General features: G+C 43.3%; 2 protein-coding genes across 16 annotated transcripts in view; one reads left to right on the top strand and one right to left on the bottom strand.

Moving 5' to 3' along the window:
* Window positions 1-12,654, top strand: part of Arntl (aryl hydrocarbon receptor nuclear translocator like) — a 99,962-nt gene extending 87,308 nt beyond the window's left edge. For all 6 annotated transcript variants that reach the window (XM_021189972.1, XM_021190058.2, XM_029538751.1 and 3 more), the window contains 6 exons: window positions 1,621-1,771; window positions 2,601-2,689; window positions 4,323-4,431; window positions 6,969-7,062; window positions 11,308-11,410; window positions 11,986-12,654. In XM_021189972.1, coding sequence (XP_021045631.1) covers window positions 1,621-1,771; window positions 2,601-2,689; window positions 4,323-4,431; window positions 6,969-7,062; window positions 11,308-11,410; window positions 11,986-12,146 — 707 coding nt within the window. In that variant the 3' untranslated portion in view covers window positions 12,147-12,654. The remainder of the gene's footprint in view (window positions 1-1,620; window positions 1,772-2,600; window positions 2,690-4,322; window positions 4,432-6,968; window positions 7,063-11,307; window positions 11,411-11,985) is intronic.
* Window positions 12,655-13,769: 1,115 nt separating this feature from the next.
* Window positions 13,770-17,991, bottom strand: part of Btbd10 (BTB domain containing 10) — a 55,986-nt gene continuing 51,764 nt past the window's right edge. For all 10 annotated transcript variants that reach the window (XM_029538803.1, XM_029538784.1, XM_029538799.1 and 7 more), the window contains one exon: window positions 13,770-14,878. In XM_029538803.1, coding sequence (XP_029394663.1) covers window positions 14,568-14,878 — 311 coding nt within the window. In that variant the 3' untranslated portion in view covers window positions 13,770-14,567. The remainder of the gene's footprint in view (window positions 14,879-17,991) is intronic.

The raw sequence follows: 17,991 nt of genomic DNA on the forward strand, positions 1-17,991 counted from the left end.
TTTCTATTGCTGTGACAAAATACCCTGACAAAAAGCAACTTAGACCCAAGGAGCTGAAGGGGGCTGCAACCCTATAGGTGGAACAACAATGAACTAACCAGTACCCCCAGAGCTCGTGTCTCTAGCTGCATATGTAGCAGAAGATGACCTAGTCAGCCATCATTGGGAAGAGAGACCCCTTGGTCTTGCAAACTTTATATGACCCAGCACAGGGGAATGCCAGGACCAAGTAGTGGGAGTAGGTGGGTAGGGGAGCAGGGCAGGGGGTGGGTGTAGGGGACTTTCAGGATAGCATTTGAAATGTAAATGAAGACAATATCTAATAAAAAATTGGAAAAAAAAACTTAGTTTATTTCAGTTCACGATTCCAGATTACAGTTCTAGAGGGAAGTCACAGTTGCAGGAGTGATAACTGGTCACATCATACCCACAGTCTAGATTAAATAAAAAGTGAATATATGCATGCTCACTGTTTGCTTGCTACTCTCAGCTCAAATTCTCCACTCAACTTCTCTTACACAGTTCAGGGTTGCACCTAGGGAATGGTGCTGCCCACAGTGGGATATGTCTTCCATATAAGTTAATGTTATTAAGACAGTCCCTTATAGACATGCCTGTAGGCCAGCTCAATATACCCCTCACGGAGACTCTCTTACCAAGTGATTCTAGGTTGTGTCAGGGTGAGAAAGTTGACCATCACAGATGGTATGGCCACATATGCAGCCCCTCCCTTCACTGTTTCTACCAGAATTTATTCAGTTGCCGCAGGCATTTACTTATAAAGACTCCCCATTTTCGCCACCCTCACTGCCTTGACTCTGGTTCAGGCACTTGTGCCTGTGAGTCTCCTGCTTCTTCTCTTACCCTGGGTTCACCATTTGTAGTTATTTAATTTATTGTTAAAAAGATCAAGCGTGATAATATCATATCCCTGCTTAAAGTGCCAGTATTCAAACTCAAACCCAACCACTTCTGATAGGTACAAGATCCAAAATATCCCACCTCAGATCTCCTGGTCCTGACCCAGTTCCTTGGTTTCACTTCCCAGATTTGTCCTATCTGTGACCCTGTCACCTGTGCCTGGCTGCTAGCCCTGTCATCCCTTAGCCTTTATGCAGTTCTTTCCTGCTCTTGGATAGTGTGTTCAAGGACCCTCAGTCACTCCCCTCCAGAGGGCAGGAGTCATATTCTGCCTCTTTTGTCTCTCATACTTGGGACTTGAAAAGTGCTTCTGATGTTTGTTTCTCAAAGGATGAGATCTGAACAGGTCAGTGGCCTCTACTGACTCAGATTTCCTAAACTGGTCAAGGACTGTTCTGTCCTTGGGCTTTGAGATAGGGAAGGAGCATGGCTGGTGCTCAGGTCACAGCTGACTTGAGTGTTCCTGAAAGCCTTCATTTTCATAGACTCTGGAAAGGTGTGACAGGTTGGTAAATACACCAAAAGTGTGCGTTAGACCCTCAGATGCCTCCTGTCTGTGCACTGACCACATGTCCCCTTGGCTTTCTAAGGGTGATGGCAAGCGAGCTGAGAACCTCAGGATCTGGGGTTAAGTGACCTGTTTAACGTGATCACTGGTTTGAGGAAATGATAACAATTGTATCTTCTCTGCATTCTCAGTTTTACAGACAAGAGAAAAGATCACAACTAATTGCTATAAGTTTAAGATCAAGGATGGTTCTTTTATCACACTACGAAGTCGATGGTTCAGTTTCATGAACCCGTGGACCAAGGAAGTAGAATACATTGTCTCAACCAACACTGTTGTTTTGTGAGTATCTTCTGAGCTATATATACCCTTGCTTCAAATGGGGGCAGGGGGTGCCTTGGGATCTTTACCTTGGACAAAGTGTTCAGGCAATAGGCAGCATCCACATTTTAATGTCACCTTACTAGTATCTCTTGATGGGAGGAAGCCAGGAAGCATTGTTAACCAATGACAGGCATTGTCTGTCCTCCTACATGATCCCCACAAGTGAGACTTACTCCAGGAGACAGCCAATTCTTGAAAACCTAACCCTAACCCCACAGTATGGGCTTTGGCTTATGCTGGTGGAGGGGGTTGTCAACCATCAGTGAAAGATTTAGTTACATAGGTACTAGCTCTTTCTGGTCTTGGTTGCAGATGGGCGGGTCACCATGGCTAGCCAGCTAGTACCCCAAGTCTTGGCAGGAATACTCTCTCAAAGGCTTCTGCCACCTGTTAAGTGTGCAGGAGGAGAGAAGTACCTTCTTTCACAAGATTCTTTATACCGCCTTCACCCACCTGTGGTTAGAGGCAGGCAGGGGCCTGGAGCTATTGGCAGGTAGGAGAAAATGTGCTGTAGCAGCATGGGCAGGGTGGGGTACTGCTACAGCCACATCTACTCAATTATGTTGCCTAGAAATTAGCGAGGCCCAGGCAAGCAGTGAGTCCAAAGCCAGGATGCTGTCCATCATGTTATAGAACACTGAGGAGACCTGTTCAGACACTCAGACAGACACTTCATTTTCTGGCCTGTCCAGGTCCCGAGTGGACACCGGACTCCTTGGCCAAGGTGAAAGGTGCACGGTTCTGAGCAAGCCTGACTCATGTTTCCTTATTGCTGGGATGTTCACAGAGCCAATGTCCTGGAAGGCGGGGACCCAACCTTCCCGCAGCTAACAGCACCCCCCCACAGCATGGACAGCATGCTGCCCTCTGGAGAAGGTAACTATGTCCTGCTTGGGCATCGGGGCTTGCCTACAAGAAGCTGCTTATGACCAGATATTCTCCCATCAAGTGTTCAGGGTATCCTGGTGTCATGCTCTGTGGAGCAGATCTTAACATGATGTGCTGAGTTCCAGTCAGAATTGCTGCTGCCATGCTACTGGGATATTGTGAATGCATGTGGCTCTTTCTGGGGCTCTGTGCTCTCTCCCCTTTCACTCCTTGTTGCCCATAGGCTGCGATTTGATCTTTGGTGACTCACTGGCTCCTGCATTTGGGAGTAAGGTGTCTATTTGCATTGAGAATATTCCACATGCAGTGGGCTCCTTCCCTGTGGCTCAGCATTGACTCTCCTGTACCTGTCCTTCCTGAACTACTTTTGTTTGCATGGCTTCAGCCAGCCCCTTCAACTCATGACTCCCACACCTGCTCTCTGCTTCCCCAGACAGAACCACAGAGGCACTGAAATAAAGAATAACCCAAGCTTGTCTTGTGTACTGCCTTCATCCGGTTGTCAAAGCCAGAATTATTGGTTAGTCCCATTTCTCTGTGCAGCCAAATACACCATTCTGTCCTTTTTGTCTCTTAAACTCACCCATTGCCTCTGCACTGGACCCTAACTTTAATCTCACTCTCATTTCCGTACTCCATTCTATATCACACACAGCATAACAACATTCTGGTTAGCAGTGGACCCATAAATGACTGGCCATAATCATTGTGATGTCTAGAGTAACACATTACCCTCAACTTTGTTTAGAGCCATAAATGCCATCTCTGTGGTCAGCTATAGCACAGTACTCTATGTTGGTACCCTAGGACCAACAGGCCACACCCTATAGCCTACAATTTATACCCTATAGGCTATTATGTCTAGGTTTGATCGACATGACAAACTCAACTAAGGACACATTTTTCACGCTGCATCCCTACCATTTCAGTGGAACCTAGCTGCAGCGTGTGCTCTGTGTGGTGGACTCTTAGTACCCACGTTGCAGCCAGTACGTTTTCTGTGTTAAGTCCCTTGGTCCTGATCTCTTTGTGGATCCTGTCTGATGTCACCAGTACAGCATGCTCTGATTGCTGTGTCTTTGCCAAGCTCGTGCCCTAATCATCTCCCATAGACACCTTGCAGTAGACTTCTAAACTCTGTCCTGCCCCAGTCCTCTTGCACAGTGGCCCTGTGCCTGGGGCGCTTTCCTGTATTTGCCACCTCTCAAGCTAATTCAGACTCCTCTTTCAAGAAGACTCAGCTCAGGGTGCCTCCTCCAAGAAGCCACACCTGCTCATACCTTACCTGCCTGCTTGGAGGAGTCGAGTGTCCCATGCTCATACCTTACCTGCCAGCTTGGATGAGTTGAGTGTCCCATGCTCATACCTTAACTGCCAAGCCCATCACGCTTTGCTGTCTTATCTCTAGTCCTGGCACATGAAGGAAAGTAACTGGTTCATGTCAAACCTTTGCCCTTGGATGCTGAATAGAACCTTGAGCCTTCCCCTGCTAGAACTGTTTTCCTGACAAGGTAGAACCTTGATGTTCTACTTCAAGTGGGTCAGGAGGTTTTCATCTAACACTCGATAGCATCTCTTGCTCCTTTTTCTCCTTTCCTACTCTCAGATTCCTTTGTTGTAGGTGGCCCAAAGAGGACTCATCCCACTGTTCCAGGCATTCCAGGGGGAACCAGAGCTGGAGCAGGAAAGATAGGTCGAATGATTGCAGAGGAAATCATGGAAATCCACAGGCAAGTAATCCCTTGGGCTGCCCCTCCAACTGGTCGGGGCTCAGCACTCCACACCCATCCTCCACCGTGTGCACAGGCGCTTTGGGTCATCACAGCTGGGTAGAAGGTTGCTGCTGATCAGTCAGGGATGCTGAGTGTACCGCACAGGACTGTCCCGTTCCTCTGGTCCAGTCCAAAATATAAACCACGCCTTTATAAAGAAGCTAGACCAAACAGGCCAGCACTTAAGGAAAATCTCAGGGAGGCCCATTTCCTGAGACTTTGAATGTATTCCAAGGAGCTTCCTGATGAGGAGGGATGTCCAGGAACATTACAGGACTGCAGTAAATCTGTGAGCAGCCACTGATTTCAGCCTTAACCAAAATACTTCTTCGGGCTACCAAGAGTTAGTAATAGAGGCCAAGCAGATCACCTGTAAACAGAAGCAGCTTTCTTGGGAGGGGGTATCCTTTCCATATGAAAGCAGAGCTTGGTGGTGGCTGACTGGGGTTCAGTCCTGGGCCTGCATTTACCTGGCCATGTTTAGGAGAGACATCTAATCTTTGATATGCTGACTTAAGCCGCCAAAGGGAGGTAGTATGTCTTACCTAGGGACTCTGTTGGAATTGTGAAGGAAAAAAACAACATAACATATAATAAACACTCAGAAACTGTCCTTAATCATAGTCATTGTGAGGGAAGCAGTTATTTATAAGTCTGCCTGAATTTGGAGAATCAAGAAGGTGGTAACCAGATACTTAAAAATATAATTTTAATGGAACATAATTGTAAAGAAAGAGGTGGGGACTCAAAAAGACTAATATTCCCTCAGCCACTGACTGTTCATTCTCTAGTCAGCCAGAGGGGCTTTCTGTCCCATTTGAGTAAGCTCTGCTCCAATCCACAAGAGTGGGTTTGGCTGTTTGAGTCCAGCTCTGGAAGGAGATGGGGAAAGAGTATGATCAGCTTCAGACCAGCCACTGGACTCTATGAAAAACCATTGGAACATGGTATCAGAATGATCTTAAAATCCTTTCGTATATTTTCTTTGTAATAATAGGAATTTGTGGGTTAAGGCAAGCAAGCAAGGGTTTTGAACTTGGTCTCAGCTAAGGTTTACAATAAAGGTAGGTGCTAAAAAGTCAGGAGTGTAGGTGCTAAAAAAAAAGTCAGGACTGTAGGTGCTAAAAGTCAGGACTGCTCAGTCTGTGAGCATGTGAATGGTGTTCAGGGCAATCTAACTGGCCAGACTTCCTGAAGGAAGGAAGCACAGACCTTTAAAGGGAGATGGTTAAGACTCCTAATGCATAATCCCAAGCAGTTTGGACTATATAAGGATTTTTCAAGATGCCGTTCACTGTAGGATACTAAGCAGATATCCAAAATGTTGTGCTATGCTTTGTGGAAGCTCACTAAAATAGATATAGACAAAGGAGGGTGTGCTTCCTAACTTAGTTCTGTCCTATAGAGAAATCAGCATCTAGAACAAGGCACTGAGGGTAAAGAGGAATGGGAAGAAAGCAGTTCCAGGATGGGGAACCTGGGAAAGGTGGTTCCACAGGCCTGCATCCTAAGAAGACAGTGTTGGCTGAAACTCATCAGTTTCTGGGTTTCTAGCCATCTGCATGTCTGGTGATGTCCATAATAGAGCTGTATCTGAGTTTGAGGAGTTTCTAGTCTAGGAGAGAGAAAACTTGTTTTCTCACAAATCATCAATGCAGGCCAGGAGCCAATTCTTAGACGTAGAGACGTTAGCAGCCTGAACCAGCCTGTGTTCATCATGGAGGCGCTGGTGCTAACAGAGCTGCCTCCATATTCCCCACACTCTGGCTCCAGCTTAGATGGAAGCAAGGACTCTTGAAAGCACAACTAGCACATAAACTCTTGCTCCAAGCCACAGCTTCTCTCCCTAGGGTCACCAGCCTCACAGATGTGGGAAGGGTTACAGTTCTGAGTCTCCTAACCTACAGTAGTGGGATAGTCTGAAAAAGTCCCAGATCCATCTATAATCGCTGACTAGAAGGCTGCTACTGTTTACTGTTAGTCTCCTTTTAAGGTGCGCCTGACCTGCACTGTTACCTCCCATTTCCTAGGGACCCTCATTAGTAAATGTTTGTTGGGAAGAGGACCTATCTCTTGCTCTACATCCAATTCATGATGGCAGAGATGATGGCTAAACTTCTGAAGTCTCCAGCTCACCTGTGTTCTATGAAGAAATAAAGCTGGCCACTTCAAATTAATCAACCTGAATCCAAACTCTAATCCAAAGGCTTTGACAGTTATTGCTTTTGGAGTCTATATTCTAGATCAGATACCTGCAGAACAGTCCAGCTTTGGATAAGGCTTTCTTTATTGGAGCACCGCTACACTTATGTATTACGTGCAGACTGCTGTGACTGAGACCATATAGCCTACAGAACTGAGCTATTTGGCCCTTATAGAACATTTGCCAGTCCTTACCCTAGCTCCTTATTCTCCCTACCCTAGCTCCTTAGCACCTCCCCAGCCCCACCACCCCTAAAGGCCTTGTAACTAGGTAACCAGCTCTTCTCTAACAGGATAAGAGGGTCATCACCTTCCAGCTGTGGCTCCAGCCCACTGAACATCACAAGTACGCCTCCCCCTGATGCCTCTTCTCCAGGAGGCAAGAAGGTAAGTGTGATGGCTTAGACTAAGAGGGCCTCTGCCCACATCCTGAAACACTATAGAGACTGGACTACAGAACTGCTGGGATTTCTCGTGTAAGTCAAGGCATTCTTTCCTCCTTGAAATGAGCACACTTATGTGCAGCTGGGACTTAGGGCGGCTTGCTGACTTGCTCAGGGTGTGTGTGTGTGTGTACTTTATGTGCATTTGGGAAAGCAGGAAGAATATTCTGAGGAAAGAGGGACTGTCACTCTATTTAAGGCACAATTCAAGACTTTGTCCTTTAAGGGAAGGATTAAGAAGGACCCATAGGACCTTACTGCCGGGAATTTCAAGCAAATGGATATTAGTTAGTAAAAGCAAAAGTATTATCGATACATCGAAAGTCAAACCAGGCTTTGTAGCTGAACATTTAGAGATCTGTCACCAAAATATGTCTCTATGATGTGAAAGTAATAGCCTCAAGTACTTCATCAGTCACCAACCCTCACAAAGATGACACTATAGAGATTTATAGAGGTCTGGAAAACACCTATTTTCCTCTTTAATAGAGAATTTGCAAAGCTATGTAAATTATACTAATTTTAAGTTAAAAATCTATTAATAGCACCCAGGATCAGGATGGCACAAGGAACTTTGTACGTGGAATCTTCTTCCCCTAGTCCCTAGACACATACAGAGACTACCAGGAACGAACTCAGGTGTGATTCTCAAGAGACAAATAAATACCAGAAGCAAAGCAGAACTTTTCAAAGCTGGGCTCCTTACAGGCTCAGGTTAATCAGGTCTGGTGCTGTCAGGATGGGAGAGGAGCGTGGCTGAGATGAGAGGAGGAAGGACAACTGATTCTGCTTGATGGGAGTCTTCAGCAGGTTTCTATTTGAAAAGGGTTTTGCCGGGCCTGGTGGCGCAGGCCTTTAATTCCAGCACTGGGGAGGCAGAGGCAGGCGGATTTCTGAGTTCGAGGCCAGCCTGGTCTACCAAGTGAGTTCCAGGACAGCCAGGGCTAAACAGAGAAACCCTGTCTCGAAAAAAACCAAAAAAAGAAAAAGGGTTTTGATTCTTCCAGGAAATTGAAAAGCCAGCCAATTAGTGGGTAAGAGTGCCACCATAGTTTGAAGCCTGGCTTTGCCACATGCTAGTTATGCAATTGCTCATACCTTCTAAGCTTCCAGTTTCCTTATTATGGGGCTGATACTGGCAGGAGAGCAGTGGTCTCGGTTTCTGAAGTTCTACTATATGAGAGTGAATGTGGAAGTGCTTGGCCCTTGGGGATGATTAAGAAAATACCATCAGTAGAGTAATGTGGCCTACAAACCTACTGCCAGCCCTCTGTGCTTTTAGCTCCACTGACCCTGTCCCCCTTTGATGTAAGTCACCTTTCAGGCAGCTGGCTTCTTGGTATGGTCTGTGCTTATCCCCAGGACAACTTTCATATATATACACACATGGAAAATGCAAGTTCTCCTGAATTTTAACAATCCAGGTCTTCTGATGAAGGGCAACTACCACACCTCATATCATAAAGCCTGAAGTGTTTTTGAGGTGTTTATGAAAAAAAGCTTTTCTCTTTTACTAGCTTTTAAAAATGGGTCTAGAATAAAAATGGAATCTTTTTTTGTAGAAGTCCTTGGCAACAGGACTCATGAGAAAAGCATGATTGAGTTAAAAATAACTGCAGCATTAAATGGCTCAGCAAACCAGGGCAGAGGTGGCCCTTCAGTCAGTTTCAGTCTTGTCATTTAGCCCGACATTGTTTCATGCAGATCAAGCTGAAAAGGGGAGACTGGCTGAGCCTCCATAGATCCCTGGGGGAGTTGGGACATGCAGAGGCATCAAGCCAAATTCAGTTAAGCAGATGTCACCTTTTGAGAGACTCTCAAGACCCTTTCAAGGATTTGCCAAGTTAAAGCTATTTTCATAACAATGTTAAAAAGTTACCCGTTGTTTTTCCTGTGTATCTGTTTGCACTGATAACCATAAAAACCCATGTCACCAAACTCTTAGAAATCACTGTATTCTTCTCTACCACACACAATAAAATGTAAGCCAGCTTAAAAGTGTCTTCAATGAAACATTAGAAATGACTAACAGAGGGCCTGGAGAGATGGCCCGGCTGTTGAGAGCACTTGTTAAGAGCACTAGCTGCTCTTGCAGAGGACCCAGGTTTGATTTCTAATACCCACATAGCTGCTCACACTGGAGTCTGTGACTCCAGTTCCAGGGGAGCTGACACCCACTTTTGGCTTCCATGGGTACTGCACATGTGATATACTTAGCATGTATTTATATGTAAGCAAAACACTCATAAACATTGAAATGAAAAGACTATTAAAATGAAAATTTATGGAGCTTTACTGCATACCTACCACCCAATATCGTTGCTTCAAGAAGCGTGTATGTGTGGTTCTGTCACAAGCTGAACTGGCTGCTCCTTCCCGTATATTTGCAACTTCAAGGAAAACAACTGGCAGTGGTCAAATCTGGGCTTTCAGTCAAGCCTGGGATTTTTAGAAAGCTTGTACCTGCTACTTGGAGCTCAGTAGCTTTCTCAGATTTACACAATGGCACGATGACAATAGTTTCACATTATTTAAGATGTGCTGACCAGCACCCTCTAAATCAGCGGTTCTCAACCTTCCTAATGCTATGATCCTCATGTTGTGGTGCCCCACCACCACCATCAAGCTATTTTTGTTACTACTTCATAACTATAATTTTGCTGATAAAGGTTGTAAATATCTAGAATGCAACCCCTGTGAAAGGGTCACTTGACCCCTAAGGGATGGTGTCACAAGTTGAGAAAGGCTGCTATAAGTGATCAGTACAGTATATTTCAAAGTCACCCAAGATCAATCCATTCTAAGTGAACTAATACTCTCTAAGTGATCAGTGTAGACTATTTCAAAATCACTGAAGAAATATCCTTTCTGAATGCCAAGATACACCCATAGATTTTTACCATAACAGGCACTCACCGGAATTCCACACTCTAGTGAACACTTATGAGACATATACTAACGTGCTAAGACATCATCAAAGAATGTTAGAATTGGCAAAAGGCAAGACCTCATATAACCATGTGTGTGTTGGGGGCTAAAATTTTCTTACACATGTCAAATTACATTTACACAGACTGACTGGAACAGGTGTGAAGAATCTAGCTGAACTCTTAAGCCAGGCATTATATTTGCAGTGTTATAAAACATTAACACACTTCTAAAGGTTTTTTTTGTTTTTTGGGTTTTTTTTTTTTTTTTTTTTTTTTGGTAATGTATGCTTTTTCATTAAAATACTTTTGTTAGAGCTAATAGTTTATGTTTCAAAAATCATGTTATTTATATGAATGAACCCTACCTAAAACATTTTGGGGGCGGGGAGAGTGACTTAAGTCATTTTTATGAATGTACAGGGATCCCCATATTGCACAACTGCACTGTAAAGAACCAAGTTGCAGTGCCATCTGCTGGCAAGGTCTGAAATCGGTGTTTCCTTACCCTGTCTAAATACCTCTCTCCAAGGCTGTTTCTGAAGCCCAGGGCAGGGAAGCTTGGCAGTCCAGGTCAGGGTGTTGCTGGTGGGGGTGGGAATGGGACTTTAAGACAGTTTTTCTCCTATAGAGGAATGAAACCAATGATCACATCTTAGGAAGAGAAAATCAGGTTACTTAATTTAGTGCCTCTGGTATACCTGATGATTAAATGATGATCAAAGATTTACTTAAGTGCTTTTTTTTTTCTTGGTTTTTCGAGACAGGGTTTCTTTGTCTTTAATCCCAGCACTTGGGAGGCAGAGGCAGGTGGATTTCTGAGTACTTAGTGTTTCCTTGTCCTAGTTGTTTCTCTTCACAAATTGTTACTGACCTCAATTACTTCAGCAGTTATCTGTTGACATGTGTTACTCACTGCCTTACAGGGCAACCTGGCATCAGTGATGTTTAAGCCTTGGCTTTAAATAAATATATGGGTGCTGTTATCCTAGCGAGCTGATTTACCCAGCTTTTGTTATCTTCATGTACTGTGTAGAGAAAATATACTATGTAGAGAAAGCAGTTTATAGGGGAGAGGCTGTTCCCCCTCCTTATGACTGTTCTAACAGGTCCTTGCTTGATAGGGGAAAAAAAAAATAGGAAATTGAACCCATTTGAAGTACCCCCACCCAACATCTTTCATCTTAAGTTATAGAGCATATGATAGTAATTAAAATTTCTATTTGGGTGGGAAACTTTACTTTTTCCCCTTTTATTTGCAGATTCTAAATGGAGGGACTCCAGACATTCCTTCCACTGGACTATTACCAGGGCAGGCTCAGGAGACCCCAGGTTATCCCTATTCTGATAGTTCTTCTATTCTTGGTAAGTGTATTATCATTCAACTCCATGAGTGAATAGTTTGCAAAATATCTTCTACAAAGAGGGTTTAAGAACTGATTGCATAAAACAAGCTATTTTGAAGCAGTAGATAATAAAGTGGATGTGTGAACTGTTTAAATACTCCAGTGATCCATGTGCATCTACAGCCACCCAGACATAGGTTTTCTCCCACATAGTGCATAGTTTTTCCAAGGGAGAGTCCATGCAGCTTCAAAGGTACTGAGTTCTCCAGTGACCTCCAGCGCATCCAGCCTCTTCTCAATGTGCTTTCCTAGTTGCCATTATTTTTAGAACCAACTCTTGACTAACTTGTTACCAAAAATACTAGAATGGGTTCAACTCAAAAATATTATTGCATTTTAAGGACTTGTGACTTTAATTTTTAGATGTTCTTTCTGAAAGAGTATTAATAATGAAAAGTTATGGCAATGGAATCCCCCAACTAACTCCTTTCTCTTGTTTAAATATAACGTCCTTATTAGTGTGTTGAGAAGTTGCTTTCCAAATCTAAGTGTGCTTTGGTATTCTTTACTGACAAGCCTTTCTTCCTTCCACAGGTGAGAACCCCCACATAGGCATCGATATGATAGACAACGATCAAGGATCAAGTAGTCCCAGTAACGATGAGGCAGCAATGGCTGTCATCATGAGCCTCTTGGAAGCAGATGCAGGGCTGGGTGGTCCCGTTGACTTTAGTGACTTGCCATGGCCACTGTAGACACTACATTTTGCTTTGGCAACAGCTACAGTATCAAAGTGCATTACTGGTGAAGTTTTACAGTCTGTGAAGCTTACTGGATAGGGAGAGAACAGCTTTTATGTACTGACTCCATAAAAGCCATCTCAGAGCCATTGATACAAGTCAATCTACCATGTGTAACTTCAGACAAAGTGGAACTAAACCTGCTCCAGTGTTTCCTCATCATCGAGTTTGGGCTAGCTGTGGATAGCTTGCATTAATTGTATATTTTGGATTTTGTTTGTGTTGAATTTTTTAATCATTGTGCACAGAAGCATCATTGGTAGCTTTTATATGCAAAATGGTCATTTCAGATGTATGGTGTTTTTACACTACAAAGAAGTCCCCCATGTGGATATTTCTTATACTAATTGTATCATAAAGCTGTTTATTCTTCCTTGTAAGAATCCTTTACTATAAATATGGGTTAAAGTATAATGTATTAGACAGTTAAATATTTTTAATAAATGTTTCCCTTGTTCTATAAGTACTGTTCCCAATTGATAATTAGGGAGAAAATCTTCATATGCTGCAGGGCTGGTTCATCCATTTCAACAGTGGTCTAAACACATTCCTGCTGTTATGTTTACAATGTCCTTTTGCTCTTATAATAACTTCTTCCATGCTACCAGATTAGACATATTGTAAAAATAGCTCACTTCCAAACTGTAGCCACCTCAACTTATATGAAAACAAAGATACTAACTCCAATTTTCAGTGCTTTGATTTAAAGATTACAAGCTGGCTTCTCTAGACCTGCAGTTAAATGGTGCTGCTTAAGTTCTTTCCCAGGGGTAGACATAAGCGACATCTACTCTCTTTCTATGGTCCCATCGACAAACTGAGATGTGATTCCACCAAACTAAAGTTCACTCTGGAAACCAATGGGTTTACTGGGTTTCCATAAGGAACATAGGTGAGAGGTTCCCTACAGGGGTGCTCCTACTCAAAGGCCACACTAGAAAGCCTTTACCCAGCTGAGAAAACGGGTTTCCCATAGGCATCCAGATGGAGCCTTAACCCTTTCCTCATCTTCCCCAGTCTTATATATTCTTATTCCCTCCGAGGCCATACCCAGTTAAAGGCAGAGTGTATAGAACTGGAGGTGAGAACAGCTGGGCATACAGGTGAGGAGGGTCTTGTGATTTTCTCCACTCCTCCCTGGGGGATATAAACACAAAAAGCCTATCGGGTGTTCTTTTGCAAGCAGGCACAGCTAAGCACTCCAAGATGGCAATTCTGTGGCTCAGAGGACAGTCCTGGACTACTGTATGGCTACAAAGAGTTAAGTGATCTATGAATCTTTGTTGTAAACCATCAAATATTTAGAGTTTGCTGAATAGAGCAGCACAGATTGATGGAAAGAATATTGAATTAATTAGAAACTAGTCCCGAAAGTTAGGGTTCCTAAAGACAGGCATCATTCCATTTTCGTATCCTGAAAATCTTGATCAACTGCTTTGGATTTACAGTATTTTTCCTGAACTTACAGGAAATCTAAGTGCCTCTTGCAAATATACCAAAGCGCTTTTAAAACTATCATTTGATTTCTAGTTATACATAACATATATGACACAGAATCTAGCCAAGGTGTTCATAAAGTTGGTCAGAAACATTAAAACAATGAAATTTTATTTTGATGAAAAACTCGAGTTTACAATCATTTAGTAAATGAAGAGCAAACAGTTCGTTTTCCTATCCCATAACTCTTAAGAAAAAAGCATTAGTAAATAAATATATGAACAGATTAAGGATAAGGCAGACTGGACAGTAAACCACCTCTTGACGTTCACCCTCCCTGCATGTGACTCACTCTAAAAGGGCTGCAGGGCTCTGGAGATGAGTCAACCAACACTGTAAGCATCAAATTTTATCCTAATTGTTTAAATAAACCCAAGATAAATATGTTTTTGCTTGTTGTGGGCCAACTATACATACTGTACTGAGGAATACTCTGATAGAAGCACTTATGTTATACTGTGCATCACAGCTCTAAAATGGCTTCAACAGCTCCATTTAACCACCATCTATAAAGTGCAACTCTGTAATATTCATCTTACCTGGGGCATGATAAGTATTAATCTACACTGAAAGTACCCCAGCTGCCAAATTCCCACCACTTCTGAGAAGACCTAGATGTGTGAAAAAGGACTGTCCCCATACAAAGAACCAATTTCACAAACCTACTGGTAAACAAATATATTTATACAACTGGAACCAGGATGCTAAAGTTGTACTCATTAAAAAACCATTCAGCTACCTTTGGTCTTTAAAAAAGCCTACACTGCAGTATCCTAAACATGTGCATCTCACAATGAAGAAATGTGGCCTCGCAGTGCAGAATGAGGAGTACGACGTCACTGTGAAGAGTAGCATGCTATGGTTTCAGGAACATCAGCATCACAGCATTGGATTCTGTGCATCAGGATCGAGGTCATTGTTGCCTGAGGCAGGGTGGCTGGGAAGGCTATCCAGCTCATCCACCTGTGGAGTAGGGTGCATGACTACTAGCTGGTCCTGGGGGATGTCTGCAGCAGCTGCTGCCAGGTTGGTAATGGATTTACTCTTTACACATTGAAAGTCTACATGCCGACTCTTTCCTTCCTCCTTCTCCCAGGACATTCGAATGAAGGGTCTTTGGACATAATTGTAAATGACTTCTGGACGGCCCCCTGGCCTTTTCTTTACTTTTTCTTTGTAGGTAGGATAGCCTGGAGGAAAGAAAGGAATTTTAAAAGGGGACACTTACAACTTCTCATTCAAGTTAGCTGTTGAGAGCTTTTCAGTTACTCAGTACTCAACTCCCACAAAACACTTTTAAGTGGGACCATGGAGGATGGGTCTCCATTCACTGGTGTGTAATCTGCAGCGGGTCTAGGCTTTATCAGAACGCCAGCAGCACTCTCTCTCCTCATAGGATGACTGAGCCAAAAGGCCTGCAATTTCTGGCTCCATTAGCCTTCTAGCTTCCTTAAGCTCCAGCCTTATCTTTATATTGCTTTAGAATTTTTGTTAAATAACAAAGCTCTCTAGCAGGTTCTTAAATTCTGCAGCTAGCTCAGCAAGGGCAATATTTTAATCTCTTACACCATTTTATTATGACTTTCGACAGTGAAATTTATATCTACAAAGAGCTTTACTTAATTATAACTTTTTTTGAATCATAGTCACTAAAAAGTAACAACTAGTAAAAACAACCCAAAGTTTCAGAAAACTTTCAATTATTTATTAGTAAAGAGACTTCTCCAAACACATAAAGTCCTAGGAAAATACTACATATAAATCTTTCCCCTTCTTTCTATCAGCAAGAACTAAACTAGAGATAAGTAAACTTTTCTGTAACAGGCTACAGTACATCATCTTGTAAACAATACAGTTTCTACTGAGCCTCCCTAATTTTACCACTGTGAAGTGAAATCAGCCACAGAGAACAAAGAAATGACTCCAATAAAGGTAATAAAAAAAAAAGGGCAACAAGTTGGATTTGGTCTGTATCATAAAAAGGTTATCAGAAAGAGAACCAAAAAGGCCTCAGAAAATAGATGTACTAAGGGCGTGTGTAGTCTATATGTGAGGAAGCCTGGAGGGGTTTTGGTAAACAAAGTCACAGGCCTTCTGAAGAAGTTGAGAAGGCTTATCTTACACTTCCAGTCCCCAATCATTAGAAGGTGCAGCCCCGAAGGTCAGAAGGGTTCTTTGGATTCCCTTGTTCTCTACCCTTCCTAGACTTTTTAGAAGATTCAGCTTCCCATGTGACTGTATTCCCATCTTCCACACAGAATCACTTCCATACAAAAGGAATCATAATGCATGCTTGCTTTAAAACTGCTAATTTTTTTATGCTTCAAGGAGAAGGATATGTGTGCCTTAGTATATCAGGCTGTTTTGAAACCTAGTTCCAAATGACTCAATCTCAACTACCTTTATGCTATATATTTCTTCTCATACTAGAAAGTCCCAGATGTCAGAAAAGTAAGAGGCTCCCAGGACCCAACAGGGATGACATTAGCTGAAATACCCAACAAAGGGAAAGGAGAACCTGTAGAGACCATATCCTGAGGTTAGGCACAGCTCCGGTTGAGAGATGGGGCCACCCACTCATCTCCAAAATTTTAACCCAGAATCGCTCCTGTCTAAAGAAAATACTGGGACAAAGAGTGGAGCAGAGACTGAAGGAAAGGCCATCCAGAGACTGTCCCACTTGGGGATCCATCCCATATGCAGACACCAAACTCAGACACTATTGCTGATGCCAAGAAGTGCTTGCTGACAGGTGCCTGATCAATACAGATGTGATGCTCACAGCCAACCATCAGACTGAGCACAGGGACCCCAAAGGAGGAGTTAGGGGAATGAAGGAGATTAAAGGGTTTGCAACCCAATAGGAAGAACAGTATCAACAAAACAGAACCCCCAGGGCTCCCAGGGACTAAACCACAACCAAAGAGTACACATGGAGGGACCCATGATTCTGTGAAGGTTTGATGCCTCAGTGAAGGGGAATGTTAGGGCAATAAGATGGGAGTGGGTGGGGGGAGTACCCTCATAGAAGCAGGGGGAAGGGAAATTGGATGGGGGTTTGCAGAGGGAAAACTGGGAAAGGGGATAACATTTGAAATGTAGATACATAAAATATTCAATTAAAAAACCCATAAAGCTCTCAAACAGACTGATTAAAACAAACTTATTCCCGAATATGCTTTTGTGTTTTTACACAATTGTTCTAGAGTTGGATTCCCTCTGGAATTTCTGTGATTCTAGTATTTTTTTCACTCCTAATGACAAAAATTAGGAGTCCACACAGAGTTAATCCTTTGCTGCTTATTCTCCAAAGCACTCATGTTATTAGAGTATCAGCAACACTAAACAGTAATTACCTTTGTTCACTCTGACTCCCAACTAAGCAGAGTTCTCACACATATTATTTATATTTACATATGTTTAACTTTATATTCCTCCTCTGGGGAATGTTCTCTATACCAAGGTTAATAACTCCACGGTAATCAGAGATAGCATGCATCTGGGAAGAGAGGGTGTCTAGGTCCTTAGCAAAAAATGTTAAATATGATCTTCAGAACAGCTATTAATAACACTGTTATTTATTTATATTTCAAATGTTACCCCCTTCCCAGTTTCCCCTCCAAAAACCCCCTATCCCATTCCCCCTTGCCTCTAAAACCATAGACTGTCTCTGTTCATCAAGGCCCGATGTACCTGGACAGTGGGATAGGCTTTCTTTTAACGAGCCGCTTCTAACCTCCCGTCAGAAGGCCTTCCTGTGCTCCAGTCATGGATGGACTTAGGACTCTCACCTGTGTGGAAACTTCTCTCCCTCTGCCCTTTTTCTGTATCTCAGGGGTCGAGAGTATTGCGGGTTGGGGGGGGAGGCGGGGGGCTATTCTGTTCTCAGCTCCTCTGCCGTATTCAGCTGGGATGCCAGAGACTGAGAACCTGGTACCAAGGGCTGCCCCTTGTCCACCCCCCTACCCCCGCCGAGTGGGATAAGTGGCTTCGCACAGCCAGATGCCCACCCTGGGCTGCTTGGAAAGCTTCTGGCAGTCCTCTAGTGTCCGGGACTCTGGCCTGATGTGGGCTCTCTCCCTCCCCCCTCTTCCCCTACACCTATAGCCCAGCACTCCCCCACCCACCCACTCTCACCTCAAAGCCCTAGTATTGGGAAAGAATTCTGAAAATGTGAGTACAAAAATATATAATTTCTTAACAATGCAAAATATAAGGACGCAATATAAATTATGTAAGGGCTTTTGTGGACCTAGGGAAACAAGAGGCACTATGAGCCAGTTTGTCTGGAAGATACAAAGGC

The sequence above is a fragment of the Mus pahari genome, chromosome 1, assembly GCF_900095145.1.
Source record: "Mus pahari chromosome 1, PAHARI_EIJ_v1.1, whole genome shotgun sequence".
NCBI lineage: Eukaryota > Metazoa > Chordata > Mammalia > Rodentia > Muridae > Mus > Mus pahari.